Source organism: Melanotaenia boesemani, chromosome 9 (genome assembly GCF_017639745.1).
Source record: "Melanotaenia boesemani isolate fMelBoe1 chromosome 9, fMelBoe1.pri, whole genome shotgun sequence".
NCBI classification, from domain to species: Eukaryota; Metazoa; Chordata; class Actinopteri; order Atheriniformes; family Melanotaeniidae; genus Melanotaenia; species Melanotaenia boesemani.
Window position 1 is genome coordinate 37,129,437 of NC_055690.1, and position 20,420 is coordinate 37,149,856.

The 20,420-nt window shown below is 46.7% G+C and overlaps 1 protein-coding gene across 3 annotated transcripts in view; it reads left to right on the top strand.

Annotated features, from left to right (window-relative positions):
- rnpepl1 (arginyl aminopeptidase like 1) overlaps positions 1–19,608 on the top strand; it is a 43,592-nt gene extending 23,984 nt beyond the window's left edge. The window contains exons 3-11 of one of the 3 annotated variants that reach the window (XM_041994374.1): positions 10,494–10,645; positions 10,753–10,869; positions 10,940–11,175; positions 11,264–11,377; positions 11,463–11,575; positions 12,620–12,728; positions 12,803–13,030; positions 17,207–17,349; positions 18,066–19,608. In XM_041994374.1, coding sequence (XP_041850308.1) covers positions 10,494–10,645; positions 10,753–10,869; positions 10,940–11,175; positions 11,264–11,377; positions 11,463–11,575; positions 12,620–12,728; positions 12,803–13,030; positions 17,207–17,349; positions 18,066–18,371 — 1,518 coding nt within the window. In that variant the 3' untranslated portion in view covers positions 18,372–19,608. Of the gene's footprint in view, positions 1–10,493; positions 10,646–10,752; positions 10,870–10,939; positions 11,176–11,263; positions 11,378–11,462; positions 11,576–12,619; positions 12,729–12,802; positions 13,432–17,206; positions 17,350–18,065 lie in introns of those variants that run through there. The other 2 variants (XR_006011499.1, XR_006011498.1) reach the window with 2 other exon arrangements.
- Positions 19,609–20,420: the final 812 nt, after the last annotated feature.

Genomic DNA, 20,420 nt, shown 5'->3' on the forward strand with positions numbered 1-20,420 from the left:
TGGGGACCAAACGCTCCTCAAATCTCTCTAATAGCAGAAAGCGTGTTACCGTGGCAACCGACCGAAAAACGCCTTCTCGCCATGAAACACGGTTTGCTTATATCTCCATAGAAATAGATGGGATCTCCACCAAACTTGACAGTATTCATACGTGTCACACCCCAAGTCCAGCAAAGAAGTCAATCGAACACCTGTTGTCATGGCAACGGGGTGGCCGCCATCTTGGATTTCATTGCCATTTGAACGAACTAGTCTGAGGGGATTCGTGCGACCGACTCCAAACTTGGTGGGGACCTTCCTGACAAGTTGGGGACCAAACGCTCCTCAAATCTTTCTAATAGGAAAAAGCCTGTAACCGTGGCAACCGACGGAAAAGCCTTCTCGCCATGAAACACGGTTTGCTCATATCTCCATAGCAATACTTGGGAACTGCACCAAACTTGACAGTATTCATACTTGTTGGGTCCCTAACGCATTACAACACCTGTTGTCATGGCAACATAGCATGTTAGCTAGAAAATTAGCATGCTAGGAAAAAATGCTAACTAAGTATATCAACATTTCAGATTTGCAGCTGGGTGTTTTACCATGTTAACTATGATGTTACCAGGTTACCTACCATGCTAGGAAAAGGCTTAGGACACGGGTGGCGGGGTCCAGGCCGCTCGGACCCGATGGATGCCGCTTGCGGCTTTAATTAGGGTCCGAGCCATACGAAGTATGGCAAGGCCCTATTGTTCCTGAAATGTTTATTATTAGGGTCCGAGCCATACGAAGTATGGCAAGGCCCTATTGTTCCTGAAATGTTTATTATTATTATTATTATTATTCTTCTAAGAACTTTGAGCCCAAATATCACCCTCTAAACACCCATGAAAAGTTGTGAAACTGGGCACACACCTCAAGCCCGGTGAAAATTGAAATACTGTAAGGTCCGCATACACGTCAATGTAAAATTGGCTCAACAGCGCCCCCTAGACACCCCAAAAATCCCCAATTGAATGGGGTCCCAAAAGTCTACTTCCACGTAGGAACACGAAACTCGGCACACACGTGTAACAGCCCGAGTCGAGCAAAAAAGTCAATAAAACACGTGTTGCCATGGCAACGGGGTGCCCGCCATCTTGGCGTGTACGGCCATTTTTGGACCATTTTTTGCACTTTACACACATCCTATTTCAACGAACTAGTCTGAGGGGATTCGTGCGACTGACTCCAAACTTGGTGGGGACCTTCCTGACAAGTTGGGGACCAAACGCTCCTCAAATCTCTCTAATAGGAAAAAGCGTGTTACCGTGGCAACCTTGGCAAAACGCCTTCTCGCCATGAAACACGGTTTGCTTATATCTCCATAGGAAAACATTGGAACTGTACCAAACTTGACAGGATTCATACTTGTTGGGTCCCTAACGCATTACAACACCTGTTGTCATGGCAACATAGCATGTTAGCTAGCAAATTAGCATGCTAGGAAAAAATGCTAACTAAGTATATCAACATTTCAGCTGGGTGTTTTACCATGTTAACTATGATGTTACCAGGTTACCTACCATGCTAGGAAAAGGTTTAGGACACGGGTGGCGGGGTCCAGGCCGCTCGGACCCGATGGATGCCGCTTGCGGCTTTAATTATTATTATTCTTCTAAGAACTTTGAGCCCAAATATCACCCTCTAAACACCCATGAAAAGTTGTGAAACTTGGCACACACCTCAAGCCCGGTGAAAATTGAAATACTGTAAGGTCCGCATACACGTCAATGTAAAATTGGCTCAACAGCGCCCCCTAGACACCCCAAAAATCCCCAATTGAATGGGGTCCCAAAAGTCTACTTCCACGTAGGAACACGAAACTCGGCACACACGTGTAATAGCCCGAGTCGAGCAAAAAAGTCAATAAAACACGTGTTGCCATGGCAACGGGGTGCCCGCCATCTTGGCGTGTACGGCCATTTTTGGACCATTTTTTGCACTTTACACACATCCTATTTCAACAAACTAGTCTGAGGGGATTCGTGCGACTGACTCCAAACTTGGTGGGGACCTTCCTGACAAGTTGGGGACCAAACGCTCCTCAAATCTTTCTAATAGGAAAAAGCGTGTTACCGTGGCAACCTTGGCAAAACGCCTTCTCGCCATGAAACACGGTTTGCTTATATCTCCATAGGAAGACATTGGAACTGTACCAAACTTGACAGGATTCATACTTGTTGGGTCCCTAACGCATTACAACACCTGTTGTCATGGCAACATAGCATGTTAGCTAGCAAATTAGCATGCTAGGAAAAAATGCTAACTAAGTATATCAACATTTCAGCTGGGTGTTTTACCATGTTAACTATGATGTTACCAGGTTACCTACCATGCTAGGAAAAGGTTTAGGACACGGGTGGCGGGGTCCAGGCCGCTCGGACCCGATGGATGCCGCTTGCGGCTTTAATTAGGGTCCGAGCCATACAAAGTATGGCAAGGCCCTATTGTTTCTGCTATGTTTATTATTATTCTCCTTCTCCTCCTAAGCATTTCGACGCCAAATTTGACCCCCTAAACACCCATGAAAAGTTGTGAAACTTGGCACACACGTCAAGCCCGGCGAAAATCGGATATTCTAAGGTCCGCATACTATTCAGTGCAAAATTGGCTCAACAGCGCCACCTACAGTCACCAAAAATCACCACATGAATGGGGAACAGGAAGTCTACTTCAACGTAGGAAGACGAAACTCGGCACACACGTGTACCACCCCGTGTTGACCAAAAAACTCAATGTAACACATGTTGCCATGGCAACGGGGTGCCCGCCATCTTGGCGTGTGCGGCCATTTTTTGCCCATTTTTTCCACTTTACACACATCGTATTTGAACGAACTAGTCTGAGGGGATTCGTGCGATTGACTCCAAACTTGATGGGAAGCTTCCTGACAAGTTGGGGACCAAACGCTCCTCAAATCTTTCTAATAGCAGAAAGCATGTTACCGTGGCAACAGACGGAAAAACGCCTTCTCGCCATGAAACACGGTTTGCTTATATCTCCATAGAAATAGATGGGATCTCCACCAAACTTCACAGTATTCATACGTGTGACACCCCAAGTACAGCAAAGAAGTCAATCAAACACCTGTTACCATGGCAACGGGTCGCCCGCCATCTTGGATTTCACTGCCATTTGAACGAACTAGTCTGAGGGGAATGGTCCAACCGACTCCAAACTCGGTGGGGACCTTCCTGACAAGTTGGGGACCAAACGCTCCTCAAATCTTTCTAATAGCAGAAAGCGTGTTACCGTGGCAACCGATGGAAAAAGACCTCGCCATTAAACACGGTTTGCTCATATCTCCACAGAAATAGATGGGATCTGCAACAAAGTTGACAGTATTCATACGTGTCACACCCCAAGTCCAGCAAAGAAGTCAATCAAACACCTGTTGCCATGGCAACGGGTCGCCCGCCATCTTGGATTTCACTCCCATTTTCACAAACTAGTCTGAGGGGATTAGTGCGACTGACTCCAAACTTGGTGGGAAGCTTCCTGACAAGTTGGGGACCAAACGCTCCTCAAATCTTTCTAATAGGAAAAAGCGTGTAACCGTGGCAACCGACGGAAAATGACCTCGCCATGAAACACGGTTTGCTTATATCTCCATAGGAATACGTGGGATCTGCACCAAACTTGACAGGATTCATACATGTGACACCCCAAGTCCAGCAAAGAAGTCAATCAAACACCTGTTGCCATGGAAACGGGGTGGCCACCATCTTGGATTTCACTGCCATTTCAACGAACTACTCTGAGGGGATTCGTGCGACATACTCCAAACTTGGTGGGAAGCTTCCTGACAAGTTGGGGACCAAACGCTCCTCAAATCTTTCTAATAGCAGAAAGCGTGTTCCCGTGGCAACAGACGGAATATGACCTTCTCGCCATGAAACACGGTTTGCTCATATCTCCACAGGAATAAATGGTAACTGCACCAAACTTGACAGGATTCATATACGTTGGGTCCTTAAAGCATTACACCACCTGTTGTCATGGCGACATCGGGTGGCGGGGTCCAGGCAGCTCGGACCCGATGGATGCCGCTTGCGGCTTTAATTAGGGTCCGAGCCATACAAAGTATGGCGAGACCCTATTGTAGTTGAAATGTTTATTTTTCTCCTTCTTCTCCTAAGCGTTTCAACGCCAAATTTGACCCCCTAAACACCCATGAAAAGTTGTGAAACTTGGCACACACGTCAAGCCCCGCGTAACTCGGATATTATAAAGTCCGCATACACTTCAATGCAAAATTGGCTCAACAGCGCCACCTAGACACCAAAAAAATCACACAATGAATGGGGTCCAGAAAGTCTACTTCGACGTAGGAACACGAAACTCGGCACACACGTCTAACACCCCGAGTCGAGCAGAAAAGTCAATGAAACATCGGTTGTCATGGCAACAGGGCGCCCGCCATCTTGGTGTGTGCGGCCATTTTTTTGCCAGTTTTCGCACTTTACACACATCGTATTTGAACGAACTAGTCTGAGGGGATTCGTGCGACAGACTCCAAACTTGGTGGGAAGCTTCCTGACAAGTTGGGGACCAAACGCTCCTCAAATCTTTCTAATAGCAGAAAGCGTGTAACCATGGCAACCAACGGAAAAACGCCTTCTCGCCATGAAACACTGTTTGCTCATATCTCCACAGGAATACATGGGAACTGCACCAAACTTGACAGGATTCATAGTTCTTGGGTCCTTAACGCATTACAGCACCTGTTGTCATGGCAAAATCGGGTGGCGGGGTCCAGGCAGCTCGGACCCGATGGATGCCGCTTGCGGCTTTAATTATTATTCTCCTTCTCCTCCTAAGCATTTCGACGCCAAATTTGACCCCCTAAACACCCATGAAAAGTTGTGAAACTTGGCACACACGTCAAGCCCCGCGAAAATCGGATATTCTAAGGTCCGCATACTATTCAGTGCAAAATTGGCTCAACAGCGCCACCTACAGTCACCAAAAATCACCACATGAATGGGGAACAGGAAGTCTACTTCGACGTAGGAAGACGAAACTCGGCACACACGTGTACCACCCCGTGTTGACCAAAAAACTCAATGTAACACATGTTGCCATGGCAACGGGGTGCCCGCCATCTTGGCGTGTGCGGCCATTTTTTGGCCATTTTTTCCACTTTACACACATCGTATTTGAACGAACTAGTCTGAGGGGATTCGTGCGATTGACTCCAAACTTGATGGGAAGCTTCCTGACAAGTTGGGGAGCAAACGCTCCTCAAATCTTTCTAATAGCAGAAAGCATGTTACCGTGGCAACAGACGGAAAAACGCCTTCTCGCCATGAAACACGGTTTGCTTATATCTCCATAGAAATAGATGGGATCTCCACCAAACTTCACAGTATTCATACGTGTGACACCCCAAGTACAGCAAAGAAGTCAATCAAACACCTGTTACCATGGCAACGGGTCGCCCGCCATCTTGGATTTCACTGCCATTTGAACGAACTAGTCTGAGGGGAATGGTCCAACCGACTCCAAACTCGGTGGGGACCTTCCTGACAAGTTGGGGACCAAACGCTCCTCAAATCTTTCTAATAGCAGAAAGCGTGTTACCGTGGCAACCGATGGAAAAAGACCTCGCCATTAAACACGGTTTGCTCATATCTCCACAGAAATAGATGGGATCTGCAACAAAGTTGACAGTATTCATACGTGTCACACCCCAAGTCCAGCAAAGAAGTCAATCAAACACCTGTTGCCATGGCAACGGGTCGCCCGCCATCTTGGATTTCACTCACATTTTCACAAACTAGTCTGAGGGGATTCGTGCGACTGACTCCAAACTTGGTGGGAACCTTCCTGACAAGTTGGGGACCAAACGCTCCTCAAATCTTTCTAATAGGAAAAAGCGTGTAACCGTGGCAACCGACAGAAAAAGCCTTCTCGCCATGAAACGCGTTTTGCTTATATCTCCATAGGAATACAGAGGAACTGCACCAAACTTGACAGTATTCATACGTGTAACACCCCAAGTCCAGCAAAGAAGTCCATCAAACACCTGTTGCCATGGCAACGGGGTGCCCACCATCTTGGATTTCACTGCCATTTGAACGAACTAGTCTGAGGGGATTTGTGCCACTGACTCCAAACTTGGTGGGAAGCTTCCTGACAAGTTGGGGACCAAACACTCCTCAAATCTTTCTAATAGCAGAAAGCCTGTAACCGTGGCAACCCACGGAAAATGACCTTCTCACCATGAAACACGGTTTGCTCACATCTCCATAGAAATACATGGGATCTGCACCAAAATTCACAGTATTCATACGTGTCACACCCCAAGTGCAGCAAAGAAGTCAATCAAACACCTGTTGCCATGGGAACGGGGTGCCCGCCATCTTGGATTTCACTGCCATCTTTTGTACTTTATACACATCGTATTTGAACGAACTAGTCTGAGGGGATTCGTGCAATTGACTCCAAACTTGGTGGGAAGCTTCCTGACAAGTTGGGGACCAAATGCTATTCAAATCTATAGGATTATAGGAGAAAGCCTGTAACCGTGGCAACCGAGGGAAAAACGCCCTCGCCATGAAACACGGTTTGCTTATATCTCCATAGGAATACGAGGGATCTGCACCAAACTTGACAGGATTCATACAGGTTGGGTCCTTAACGCATTGCAGCACCTGCTGTCATGGCAACATCGGGTGGCGGGGTCCAGGCAGCTCGGACCCGATGGATGCCGCTTGCGGCTTTAATTATTCTTCTCCTCCTTCTAAGCATTTCGAGGCCAAATTTGACCCCCTAAACACCCATGAAAAGTTGTGAAACTTGGCACACACATCAAGCCCGGTGAAAAATTTTATATTTTAAAGTCCGCATTGACTTCAATGCAAAATTGGCTCAACAGCGCCACCTACGGACACAAAAATTCCCCAAATGAATGGGGTCCCGAACGTCTACTTCAACATAGGAAGACGAAACTTGGCACACACGTGTAACATGCTGAGCCGACCAAAAAATTCTATAGAACACCTGTTGCCATGGCAACGGGGCGCCCGCCATCTTGGCGTGTGCGGCCATTTTTTTGCCATTTTTTGCACTTTACACACATCGTATTTGAACGAACTAGTCTGAGGGGATTCGTGCGACTGACTCCAAACTTGGTGGGAAGCTTCCTGACAAGTTGGGGACCAAAAATTGTTCAAATCTTTCTAATAGCAGAAAGCATGTTACCGTGGCAACCGACGGAAAATGACCTTCTCGCCATGAAACACGGTTTGCTCATATCTCCATGTAAATACATGGGATCTGCACCAAACTTCACAGTATTCATACTGGTGACACCCCAAGTGCAGCAAAGAAGTCAATCGAACAGCTGTTGCCATGACAACGGCGTGCCCGCCATCTTGGATTTCACTGCCATTTGAACGAACTAGTCTTAGGAGATTCGTGCGACTGACTCCACACTTAGTGGGAACCTTCCTGACAAGTTGGGGAACAAACGCTATTCAAATCTTTCTAATAGGAAAAAGCCTGTAACCGTGGCAACAGACCGAAAAAGCCTTCTCGCCATGAAACACGGATTGCTTATATCTCCACAGGAATAAATGGGAACGGCACCAAACTAGACAGTATTCACACACGTTGGGTCCTTAACGCATTACACCACCTGTTGTCAGGGAGACATCGGGTGGCGGGGTCCAGGCAGCTCGGACCCGATGGATGCCGCTTGCGGCTTTAATTAGGGTCCGAGCCATACAAAGTATGGCAAGGCCCTATTGTTCCTGAAATGTTTATTATTATACTAAGCATTTCGACGCCAATTTTCACCCCCTAAACACCCATGAAAAGTTGTGAAACTTGGCACACACGTCAAGCCCGGCGAAAATCGGATATTATAAGGTCCGCATACTATTCAATGCAAAATTGGCTCAACAGCGCCACCTAGACTCACCAAAAATCACCACATGAATGGGGCCCAGGAAGTCTACTTCAACGTAGGAAGACCAAACTCGGCACACACATATACCACCCCGTGTTGACCAAAAAAGTCAATCAAACACCTGTTGCCATGGAAACGGGGTGCCCGCCATCTTGGTGTGTGCGGCCATTTTTTTGCCATTTTTTGCACTTTACACACATCGTATTTGAACGAACTAGTCTGAGGGGATTCGTGCGAGTGACTCCAAACTTGGTGGAAAGCTTCCTGACAAGTTGGGGACCAAACGCTATTCAAATCTTTCTAATAGCAGAAAGCATGTTACCGTGGCAACCGACGGAAAATGACCTTCTCGCCATGACACACGGTTTGCTCATATCTCCATAGAAATTCATGGGATCTGCACCAAAGTTCATAGTGTTCATACCTGTGACACCCCAAGTCCAGCAAAGAAGTCAATCAAACACCTGTTGCCATGGCAACGGGGTGCCCGCCATCTTGGATTTCACTGCCATTTGAACGAACTAGTCTGAGGGGATTCGTGCAACTGACTCCAAACTTGGTAGGAAGCTTCCTGACAAGTTGGGGAACAAACGCTATTCAAATCTTTCTAATAACAGAAAGCGTGTTACCGTGCCGACCAATGGAAAATGACCTTCTCGCCATGAAACACGGTTTGCTCATATCTCCATAGGAATACATGGGAACTGCACCAAACTTGACAGGATTCATCCAGGTTGGGTCCTTAACGCGTTACACCACCTGTTGTCATGGCGACATCGGGTGGCGGGGTCCAGGCCGCTCGGACCCGATGGATGCCGCTTGCGGCTTTAATTATTCTTCTCCTCCTTCTAAGCATTTCGAGGCCAAATTTGACCCCCTAAACACCCATGAAAAGTTGTGAAACTTGGCACACACATCAAGCCCGGTGAAAAATTTTATATTCTAAAGTCCGCATTGACTTCAATGCAAAATTGGCTCAACAGCGCCACCTACGGACACAAAAATTCCCCAAATGAATGGGGTCCCGAACGTCTACTTCAACATAGGAAGACGAAACTTGGCACACACGTGTAACATGCTGAGCCGACCAAAAAATTCAATAGAACACCTGTTGCCATGGCAACGGGGCGCCCGCCATCTTGGCGTGTGCGGCCATTTTTTTGCCATTTTTTGCACTTTACACACATCGTATTTGAACGAACTAGTCTGAGGGGATTCGTGCGATTGACTCCAAACTTGGTGGGAAGCTTCCTGACAAGTTGGGGACCAAAAATTGTTCAAATCTTTCTAATAGCAGAAAGCATGTTACCGTGGCAACCGACGGAAAATGACCTTCTCGCCATGAAACACGGTTTGCTCATATCTCCATGTAAATACATGGGATCTGCACCAAACTTCACAGTATTCATACTGGTGACACCCCAAGTGCAGCAAAGAAGTCAATCGAACAGCTGTTGCCATGACAACGGCGTGCCCGCCATCTTGGATTTCACTGCCATTTGAACGAACTAGTCTGAGGAGATTCGTGCGACTGACTCCACACTTAGTGGGAACCTTCCTGACAAGTTGGGGAACAAACGCTATTCAAATCTTTCTAATAGGAAAAAGCCTGTAACCGTGGCAACAGACCAAAAAAGCCTTCTCGCCATGAAACACGGATTGCTTATATCTCCACAGGAATAAATGGGAACGGCACCAAACTAGACAGTATTCACACACGTTGGGTCCTTAACGCATTACACCACCTGTTGTCAGGGAGACATCGGGTGGCGGGGTCCAGGCAGCTCGGACCCGATGGATGCCGCTTGCGGCTTTAATTTTTATTATTTCTGTTCTTATTATTATTATTACTCTTACTCTTATTATTATTACTACTACTATTATTATTATTACTATTATTGTGATTATTATTATTGTTACTATTATCAACTAGGTGTAATGACCTACTGGCCAGGATGATCTTAGCTATATATGTTGCAAGTAGTATGGATTACATGGTTTTCTGTATAATGTTTTAAGTCCCCACCCGCACTCCCCACACCCTTTCTGTCCCTCTCTCTCCCCTCCCTCTTCTCTCTACTTTCTTGTCTCTCTCTCTCTCTCTGTCCCCTCCGGTCGAGTCCAGCATTAAGAGTCTGATTTAATAAAGTTTTTCATGTCATCAAGAGGGACTTTATACATGTAGTATAAATCCCTGCTTGATAGAGTAAAATTGCCCAGCACCAGACAGCAGCCAGACAATCATTCTGTTTGCAACGATGCTGGACAAGACAAGTTAAAAAAAAAAAAAAAAAAAAAAATGAAGACATAATGAGGCACTCGAGAAGATAGTTAATAAAAAGTTTTTATTAAATCTCATTTAAAAATTTAAAAATAAAAATACGCGTTTCGTCAAAATGTAATCCGACGAAACGCGTAGGCGTGTATTTTTATTTAGATTAGCTATGATTTAATAAAGACTTTATTCCCTAGCTTCTTGAGTGCTTCAGTTATCTCTTTAAAATAAAAAACTATTGTTTTGATGAAGAAACTTCATCCTCCTCTTCCTCAGGTCCCAGATGGGTTGACGGTTCTGATGAGCGCCTCTCGGAGTTCCTACTCCAAACCGGACCGGGTCTTCCAGTTCTCCATGGAGTTCCCGGTCCCCTCCTACCTGGTGGCGCTGGTGGCCGGAGAGCTGCAGCACGCCGACATCGGCCCGAGGTCGATCACCTGGACACACCTGACGTTGAGGGGCGGGGCTAAACAAATTTTTTTTTATCTTTTGAGTTTTTTTAATCAAACTTTCTCCGCTGTCGTCATCCAATCAGGAGCCGTGTTTGGGCGGAGCCATGTCTGCTGTCCTGCGCAGTGAAGAAGCTGGGGGGCAGCGTGGAGCGCTGGCTGGCCGTGGCTGAGGACCTGTTTGGACCTTACCTGTGGGGCAGGTGAGACTGGAACTCCAACCAAACTTTATTTAAATGGTGGGTGACAAGCAGTGACGCAGCCCCTCCTCAGGTGTGACATCGTCTTCCTCCCCCCCTCCTTTCCCATTGTCGCCATGGAGAACCCCTGCCTGACTTTCATCATCGCCTCCATCATGGAGAGCAGCGAGTTCCTGTTGATCGATGTGGTGCACGAGATCGCCCACGGCTGGTTCGGGAACGCCGTCACGAACGCTACCTGGGAAGAGATGTGGCTGAGCGAAGGCCTTGCCACCTACGCCCAGCGGAGGATAACCACCGAGGCCTACGGTAAGCGGTTAGGGGTCCCCTGTAGCGATGCCGTTCAACTCCTGCTGTGGTTCAGAAGCACGTTGATGGTCCCTCCCCCGGTCTGCAGGTGAGGCGTTCACCTGCCTGGAAACTGTCGTACGATTGGACGCCCTCCACAGACAGCTGCGTCTTTTTGGAGACAACAACCCTGTCAGCAAGCTGCAGGTCAAGTTTGAGCCAGGTAACACACACACAAGCACACACAAACAGGTGTGGTTTCCACAGGTACAGGTGTGTCTCCATCACTGTCGCCCCTCCCCCTCCAGGTGTGAACCCCAGCACGCTGATGAACCTCTTCACCTATGAGAAAGGATTCTGCTTCGTCTCCTACCTGTCGGAGCTCTGCGGGGACGTGAGACGCTTTGATCGATTCCTCAGGGTCAGAACACACACCTACACACACCTGAAACATCTGGACACACATGTACACACTGGGACCCTACAGGGTGGAGCCTGACAAGCTGCAGTCCTCTGATTGGTGAAAACAGTCATGACTTCCTGTGTGAGTCAGCAAAAAGAAGAAAGTTTAAAAATACGCTGGATTTACATCCGGTAAGCAAGAAGAAGGAAAATGACCTGCTGGACGTCCACCGTCCTCCTTCTTTGGTTCTGGACGTCCACCGTCCTCCTCCTTTCATTCTGGACGTCCACCGTCCTCCTCCTTTCGTTCTGGACGTCCACCGTCCTCCTTCTTTGGTTCTGGACGTCCACCGTCCTCCTCCTTTCATTCTGGACGTCCACCGTCCTCCTCCTTTCATTCTGGACATCCACCGTCCTCCTTCTTTCGTTCTGGACGTCCACCGTCCTCCTCCTTTCGTTCTGGACGTCCACCGTCCTCCTCCTTTGGTTCTGGACGTCCACCGTCCTCCTTTGGTTCTGGACGTCCACCGTCGTCCTCCTTTCATTCTGGAGGATTTTAAGGATGCTTTATGTCAGACATCTGGAACTCTTTCCCTCTAGATACCATCGCACACGGGGGTCATGACCAACCTGGTGGATCTATCGCGGCGGTCATGGCCGACCTGGCGGATCTATCGCGGGGGTCATGGCCAACCTGGCGGATCTATCGCGGGGGTCATGGCCAACCTGGCGGATCTATCGGGTTAGTCACGCTCAGAAACAGCTGTTAAACGAGCGGTTACAGCTGTCAGTTCTGAGGAAGACTGCAGACACAATGAAAACATGTCGAGGTAAAAACAAACGTCTATGACGAAACCATGAAATAAAAAGATAATTAATGCTGTTCTCATGGATCCTTGTGGATCCACCAGATAGTCTCTGAATGTTGTGGCTGGATCCTGGACGGGATATAAAGCTGTTCAGAAGAAGGGTGTCCAGGTTCTGGTCTTGCTTGATGTCACACTGAAACTTGGAGATGGATTCACGAACACATTTTAAAACATGTATGTGTGTGCGTGTGCAGGACTACATCTCGGCGTTCCGGTTCCGGAGCGTGGTTGCTCAGGACCTCATTGACTACTTCCTGCAGTCCTTCCCGGATCTGAAGGACGCTGCCGTCGCTCAGAGAGAAGGTCAGTTTGATTAGAGGCTTTGGTACCACATGCCCCACCTCATCAGTGACATCACTTCCTGTGTGTGTCCCCAGGTCTGGAGTTCGAGCACTGGCTGAGCGGCTGTGGACCGCCTCCGTTTGAACCGGACCTGTCAGCAGGGGCCTCTCTGATCAGGCCGGTCCAGGATCTGTGTGACCTGTGGAGGAGCAGCGACCCTCCGGACCCCCAGACCCTGGCCACCTTCAACCTGTCAGCCTGGAGCACCTTCCAGGTGGTTCTGTTCCTGGACCGTATGCTGGACCAGGCGCCACTCCCCCAGGGTACAGACCCACCAGGACCAGAAGAACCTGGAAGTTTAACCAGAAGAATGATTGATTAGATTGTTTTGATCTCATGTGGTGGGGTTTGTGTGTCCCAGTGATCCTAGGAGCTATGTTTTCGGGGGCTTGATGGCCTTGGTAGTGTTAGCCAAGGTAAACGGGTCTTTAGGTGAAGGACTTGACAAAGTGCAGCACAAAGGACCCTTAGGATGAGAAATATCGTTGGAGCCAGTTATCCCTTGCCTGTACTCGGGTCATCGGGGACCTCCTCTGGAGCCAGGCCCGGAGGCTGTGCACTGGTCGAGCTCCGGGTGGCCAGGTTTATGTCCATGGAGCCTAGGGATGTGGAATGTCATGTCTCTGGTGAAGAAGGAGCCTGAGCTGGTGCGTGAGATCAAGAGGTGACCCCAGCTCTGGAGATTTCTTGGGCTCACCTTGACACATGGCTTTTTTTAAATTCATTTATATTTTATTTATTTAACAGGGACAGCACATGTTCAGAAACAAAGATAAAACTGTAAATATGCCAGGGTTCGCCAAAAGGCTAATTTTCACCCGTAGTCCCTGGCCAGATCTTACAAGGCTGCCTGGGAACTAATAAAACATTATAAAAACACACTATGAGAACACACTAAAATGGTACTTACTTAGTAACAAACCCACAAGAAACACAGACCATAGTATAATAAAAACACATATTAAAAATAAAAACATTAATGTTTGTGTAGGTATCAATAAGCCACTTTTTTGTGATGGAAATGAACAACTGGTAAGTGTCAAGTTGTCTGATGTGACTTGGAATAGAGTTCCTCTGCTGGGAGGCTCTGATTAAGAAGGCGGACTGACTAAAAGCACTAGTCCCAGATGGAATAATAATCCCCTCTTGTCACCCGTCTCGTAATCTGGAGTGAGTCCGATCTTGTACCTACAAAGTCACTGGGTATGGGGGGAGCCAGACCATGGAGGATTTTGTAAACAAGACATATATTTGTATACTTTATCAAATTTTCCCAATTTAAAAGGCTGTGTTTCGTCAGTATTGAACAGTGATGGTAACTGAGGTTTGTTGTCAAGAGTTTTCAGGGTCTGTTTGTATAACAATTTCAAAGGTTTGAGAGTGGTAGAAGTGGCCTGTGACCAGCTCGTCAAACAGTATGTCATGTGTGAAATAATCAATGTATGAACAATTTAGTATGAGGCCAGATCAGTCTCAATAAGAATGAACTCACGCCAGGTGTTTCACAAATGCACACGCTCTGGTTTGCATTCGTATTTCAGAATCGGAAATGCACACAATCTGTTTCACAAATGCACACGCTGTGGTTCACAAATATAATTTTGAGGCACACTTGTAAGATTATACGAATTGCTGAACGTGCATTTACGAACTGCTTCTCATTTGTGAACATCTCTGCATTCGTGAGAGAATTCTCTGCGGTGGATTTTGAGACTCCCCTGACGCCGCAGTGTAACGAATCTCACCATTGGTTGACTAATCTGTCAATCAAATTTCCGAGTGTGATTGACAGATTCATCAGTCAATCAGTTAATTCGATAACATTACATGATCTACAACGAGGGAATGTAAGATAAATGTGTTACTTACAGGTTGTGATTGTTGCGTCTCCTCCATGTCTGCCCGCTAGTTGGACTTTAACTACCATGCTCAAATAGCAGTATTAGCTCTGCGACAGGTCTAAAAGTGTGGAGAAAATGTAAGGAGCAGTATGATTGGCTGAATGCAAACACACCTGATTGACTGATGAATCTGTCAATCACACTCGGAAATTTGATTGACAGATTAGTCAACCAATGGTGAGATTCGTTACACTGCGGCGTCAGGGGAGTCTCAAAATCCACCGCAGAGAATTCTCTCACGAATGCAGAGATGTTCACAAATGAGAAGCAGTTCGTAAATGCACGTTCAGCAATTCGTATAATCTTACAAGTGTGCCTCAAAATTATATTTGTGAACCACAGCGTGTGCATTTGTGAAACAGATTGTGTGCATTTCCGATTCTGAAATACAAATGCAAACCAGAGCGTGTGCATTTGTGAAACACCTGGCGTGAGTTCATTCTTATTGAGACTGATCTGGCCTCATATTTTAGCTGCCTCAGTAGACATACAGTGTCTTGCAGATCTAAAATTGGCTAGGTTAAATTTAATTTAATGAAGTTAAGGTTGGAGTCACAATACCTTAATACTTAAATTCTTATACCACCTGTAACCTTTCTCCTACGACAAAAACATCTGTTCTGAAATATTGTTTTTCTTGGTAAAGAACATACTAACAGTTTTGGGCACATTTAGTTGTAGACAACACTGACCGAGCCATTTTGTCACAATAGCATTTGTAAGTTTGGCAGCAACATATTATTTAGTGCTGCCATGTACATACAATACTGTGTCATCAGCATACATTTGGATCTCAGTCTCAGGGCATACAGATGGCAAATCATTGATGTATAAGCTAAATAATAATGGGCCTAATATGAACCCTTGTGGTACCCCAGTGGACAGACAAAGATCATTTGACCTATGATTCTGTATTTGAACAACTTGGGAGCAGTTGGAGAGAGAGGATTCATTTCATGATAGGGTCTCACTAGAAAAATTAAAGGTTTTGACAGTTTGGACAAGAGAACTTTGTCGTTCACAGATTCAAATGCTTTCTTGAAATCAAGGAACACCGCACCGACAACACCACCTTTATCCATCCATCCATTTGTTCATTTATTTTGCTTTGCTCTGAGGCCAAATTGCATTGGATGCAGAGAGAAAACACTGTTAAGATGGTGAATTATTTGCTCAACTATCCATTTCTCTGCAACCTTAAACATCGCAGGTAAAATACTGATTGGCCTGTAGTTACTAGTTACTAGGATCACTAGATTTAAAAATTGGAGTAACAATCACAGATTTCCAGACATCTGGGAACTTGGCCTGAGCTATCAAAAGGTTTATTATTTTAGTTATGGGACTAGCTAATGATGAACCAAGATCTTTGAGCATTACTGCATCCATCCCCAGTGCATCTTTTGCTCTTGATGGGTTGAGTGATCTTTTAATTCTCCTAACCTCTAGTTCAGATTGTCTCTGGAACCAGTAACCTTGAAAAGTGCTGGACTCTACTCTGGAGTCTCCGGTTAGAGACTCCTCCAAAGTAGGAGAGAGTTCAGCATGTATATTGAGGTTTATCCCGGTAGATGAGAGGGTATCCTCTGTCCACCTTTGGGTGCAGGTCCTGGCAGTTGTTTGTGTTTATGCACCAAGGTGGTGGTTGGCCAGTGTCCGTCGCATCAGAAATCCCCGAACTTGTTGATGGATGCCAGCAGTGAGGGATGCCGTCAAACTGAAGGAGGAGTCCTTTTGGACCTTTTTGGCCTGTGGGTCTCCAGAGGCAGCCGATGGGTATCAGCAGGCTAAACAGAACGCAGCTTCTGCAGTTGCTGAGGCACAAACTTGGGCATGGAAGAAGTTCAGAGAGAAGTTCAGAGAGTAGTTCAGAGAGTAGTTTGAAGAAGCCATGGAGAAAGACTTCTGGGTGGCTTTGAGGAGATTCTGCTTCACCATCTGGAGGCTCAGGAGGGGAAACGGTCCTCCATCAACACTGTGTACAGTGGGGATGGGGGGGCTGCTGACCTCGACTCGAGACGTTGTGGGACTGTGGAGGGAATACTTCAGAGACCTCCTCAATCCACCTACATGCATTCTAACGAAGAAGCAGAGTCTGGGGAATCGGGCGTGGGCTCTACAATCTCTGGGGCTGAGGTGGTTAAAAAGCAGGACCCTGGAGGTGGATGAGGTCCACCCAGAGTTCCTTAAGGCTCTGGATGCTGTGGGGCTGACTTGGTTGACACGCCTCTGCAGCATCGCATGGACAGTGAGGACAGTTCTCCTGGACTGGCAGACTGGGGTGGTGGTCCCCCTCTTCAAGAAAGTGGACTGGAAGTTGTGCTCCAACCACAGGGGTCACGCTTCTCCGCCCCCCCTAGTAAGATCTTTTCAGAGGGTCCTGGAGAGGAGGGTCCGTCAAATAGTCAAACCTCAGATTGAGGAAGATCATCCAACCAGTCTACATATGCTTTGTGGACCTAGAGAAGGTTCAGATCAGTGTTATTGATCAGATGTTATTGATTGGGTGGTATTGATCAGTGATTATCTGTGTCTCAGATGTGATGGCAAGTCTGTCCGGCTGCTATTCGTCCCTGTTTGACAGTCTGAATGCTGAAGTCCAGATCCGCTGGCTGCAGATGGTGGTGAGGAACACGTTCCACCCGGACCTGCCGCGAGTCCGAGCCTTCCTGCACAAACATGTAAGAACGCGGAACCACGTGACCGGGAAGAACCCACAGCAGCCATGTTTCCATGTTTCCGGCTCCGATCAGACGGCTCAGATTTTACTAAAGTTGTTCCCATCGTGACGTTTCCACACATCACACGTTGGAAGAGAATAGATCACCTGACATCATCAGTAGAAGAATGCTGCATATTTATCTCCATCTCACCCTTTTCTCTTCCACCTCTTTAATCATTCCAAGTCTGTATGTATCACATACGGACTGGTTCTGTTTCCGTCCGCCAGGTCTTCCACTAACGCATCATAAAGGACAGGATGACGTCACGCTGATGTCATAGTCAAGTCAACTGTATTTAAAGGCACATTAAATCATATGTTGATCAAAGTGCCGTAAAGTAGAAATAAAAATCAGGGGGACTAAAGAATAAAACGGTTACTACAAAAAGAAGAGCAGGGTGAGGATCCTCTACCCAGACACGTTTTCATTCACACTGACCAGAAAAACTGTCACCATGGCAACAGTCCCGTCTGAATGGGGTTGCAGGAAGCATTTTTTATTCATCCATGCTAACATGGCTGCTGTTCTGGTCCACCTTCCTGTTCTTCACTGAACTGGCACCAGTTCTGGTCCTGGACCAGTTCCTGATCTCAAACCTCTAGAATCTCTACAGGTTAACTGGAGCACCCTGTCCCCTCCTCTGTCCTCACCGCTGTCCTCTGGCCTCTCCACAGACATCCAGGATGTACACCGTGCCTCTCTACGAGGACCTGGTTGCCGGGGTGATGAAGTGCGTTGCCGTGGAGATCTTTTACCAGACGCAGTGCCGCCTCCACCCCAACCTGAGGCGGACGTTGCAGCAGATCCTGTTTCAGACCGGATCTTCTCCTAGCAATCAGAACAGCCCATCCCTGTCTGCTGTGCTTTCACCCCCCCCCTCCAGCTCCCCGCAGCCAACACCTGCTGCCATGGCAACCACTCCTGCCACCAACGGGACGGCCGCTGCCATCGCTCTGCAGGACGTCAACGTCTCAGCGTGACGACAGTTCTGATTGGTTTATAGATGGGTGCCGCAAGTGGCAGGTTGCCATGGAAACAGAGTTTAAACACTGGAAGTAGTAGTTTCATTCCGCAGCTGCTCAAACTGTGGCCCCTGGTCCTCAGAGGGGCCACTGTCATGCCACCACATAGAACCAATCCAGTTTCCCGGACCTAATTTTTTTTTTATTGGAGTGAGCTGATTGGCTGAGAGTTCACCTGTTAACCTCCTAACTTCAGCAGCAGGTGGAGACAGTCTGAGACCAGGACCAGGACCAGTCCACAGGAAGTCCATGTGGGAGAGAAAAAAACTGCTTTTTATTGTTTTTCTAAACAATAAAAATAAACTATGGACACTTTTTACTTTTGTTTTAAGTTGTGAAACAAAAGTTTTTTGCTCATCAGCCGAACCCAGACCTGGTTCACCTGGGTCACCTGGTTCCAGCCGAACCCAGACCTGGTTCACCTGGTTCCAGCTGAACCCAGACCTGGTTCACCTGGTTCACCAGGTTCCAGCTGAGGAATGGTGCTTTCACTTTCTCTGCAAAAAATGTGATTTTAATGAAATCTAACTGCTGGAATCAAAACTAAACCAGGTTTAACTAGACCCAGAACTCTACCTCCACCTGATATGGACACACCTGCAGACCTGGACCCAGAACTGTTTTTTAGGTCCAGCTCAAGCCCCATCTTCAAACCCAAAACCTTCAACTGCGTGGCCTTTCCTATGTGGACTTATTTTTTCTCTTAGACATCACCAGCAGCAAAGATCCAGGTTTTCACCAGAACTCTGATCAGAACCAGAACTAGGAAGACCAGTCACCTGGAAAACCAGATCGTTCAGGAAGTTCCAGTTCCCAGCCAACACTGAACGCCTCATCTGAATAAACTGTGAAAAAGAAAACCCTCCTGAAACCTCAGTTCTACTTCCTGTTACCTGATGGTTCTGATCCGATTAATCAGATTATTTCAACTGGATCATTGAAGCAGAATTAATAAATTATTGACTTTAATATTTATTATGTTGAATCAGAAATAAGTAAATGGTGATGTTCGTAAACAGTTTTCTGTGACATCAAGCTTAGAATAGTGGTTTTATTTTGAAGGAATCTGAATCAACTTCTTTTTTATTTTCTAATCACACCGGAAATGTTAACTCACACTTGTTCAATCGCTTTGATTTTTTTTATGCACCGGAAGTTTGTGATGCCACCTTCAAAATAAAAGACCGAGATAACAGAAGAAAAACGATCATGTGACTTTTATTTCTTCAATTGATAATTTTCTGATTTTCTTTTTTTTTAACGTGATAAAATCTGAATCTTTCAGGTAAAATGTGGATTCTGCTGCCTGACCCGTTCTCATTTATCCAGAACCAGAACCTGGTTTTCTGATCTTGGAATTTAAAAACTGAAAACATCCAAAGTGGAATTTTATGTGGAGATGAAGTTCAGGAAAGCAGGAGACCACAGAATAACAACCTGAGATCCTGACATGTTGGATCAGCTGATGAGGGAAGATAAGTGAAATGTTTTTACTTTTAAAGGTCCCATATTATACACTTTATTCCCAATCTGAGACCATTCATTAATATCTAAATGAAATATTTCCGCCATGGTATGGACAAATCGACCCTCAGTTTGAGTGCAGCGGCTTCTCTTCACCTCCCTCTTTTTAGCAGCTTCAGAAATGTGCCGTTTATGGTGGGCGGAACCCTGGTGGAGCAGCTCAGCTGTTGGCTCCGCCCATCGCATCGCCCGTCATGAGGTGATTGACAGGTTAATATATTTTCAAGCTATCAGACTAATAAGGCCGAAACGATAAAATAACTGCCAGCTCTTACCTCTCCAGCTGTGTCACGGACAGTTGGTATTGAACCTGGCTTCAGCTTCAAACGGTTGGCGAAGCCTGCTTTCCATGCCCCCATGTTGTGGAAACAGTCCTCTTTGAAATGCTGGCCACAGACATGCAAAACCTTTGGAAGTTTTCCGGGTACATTTCCTCCAAAAATAAAATTAATCCACTCAGTCCTCGTGGGTTCAGTGGATGGA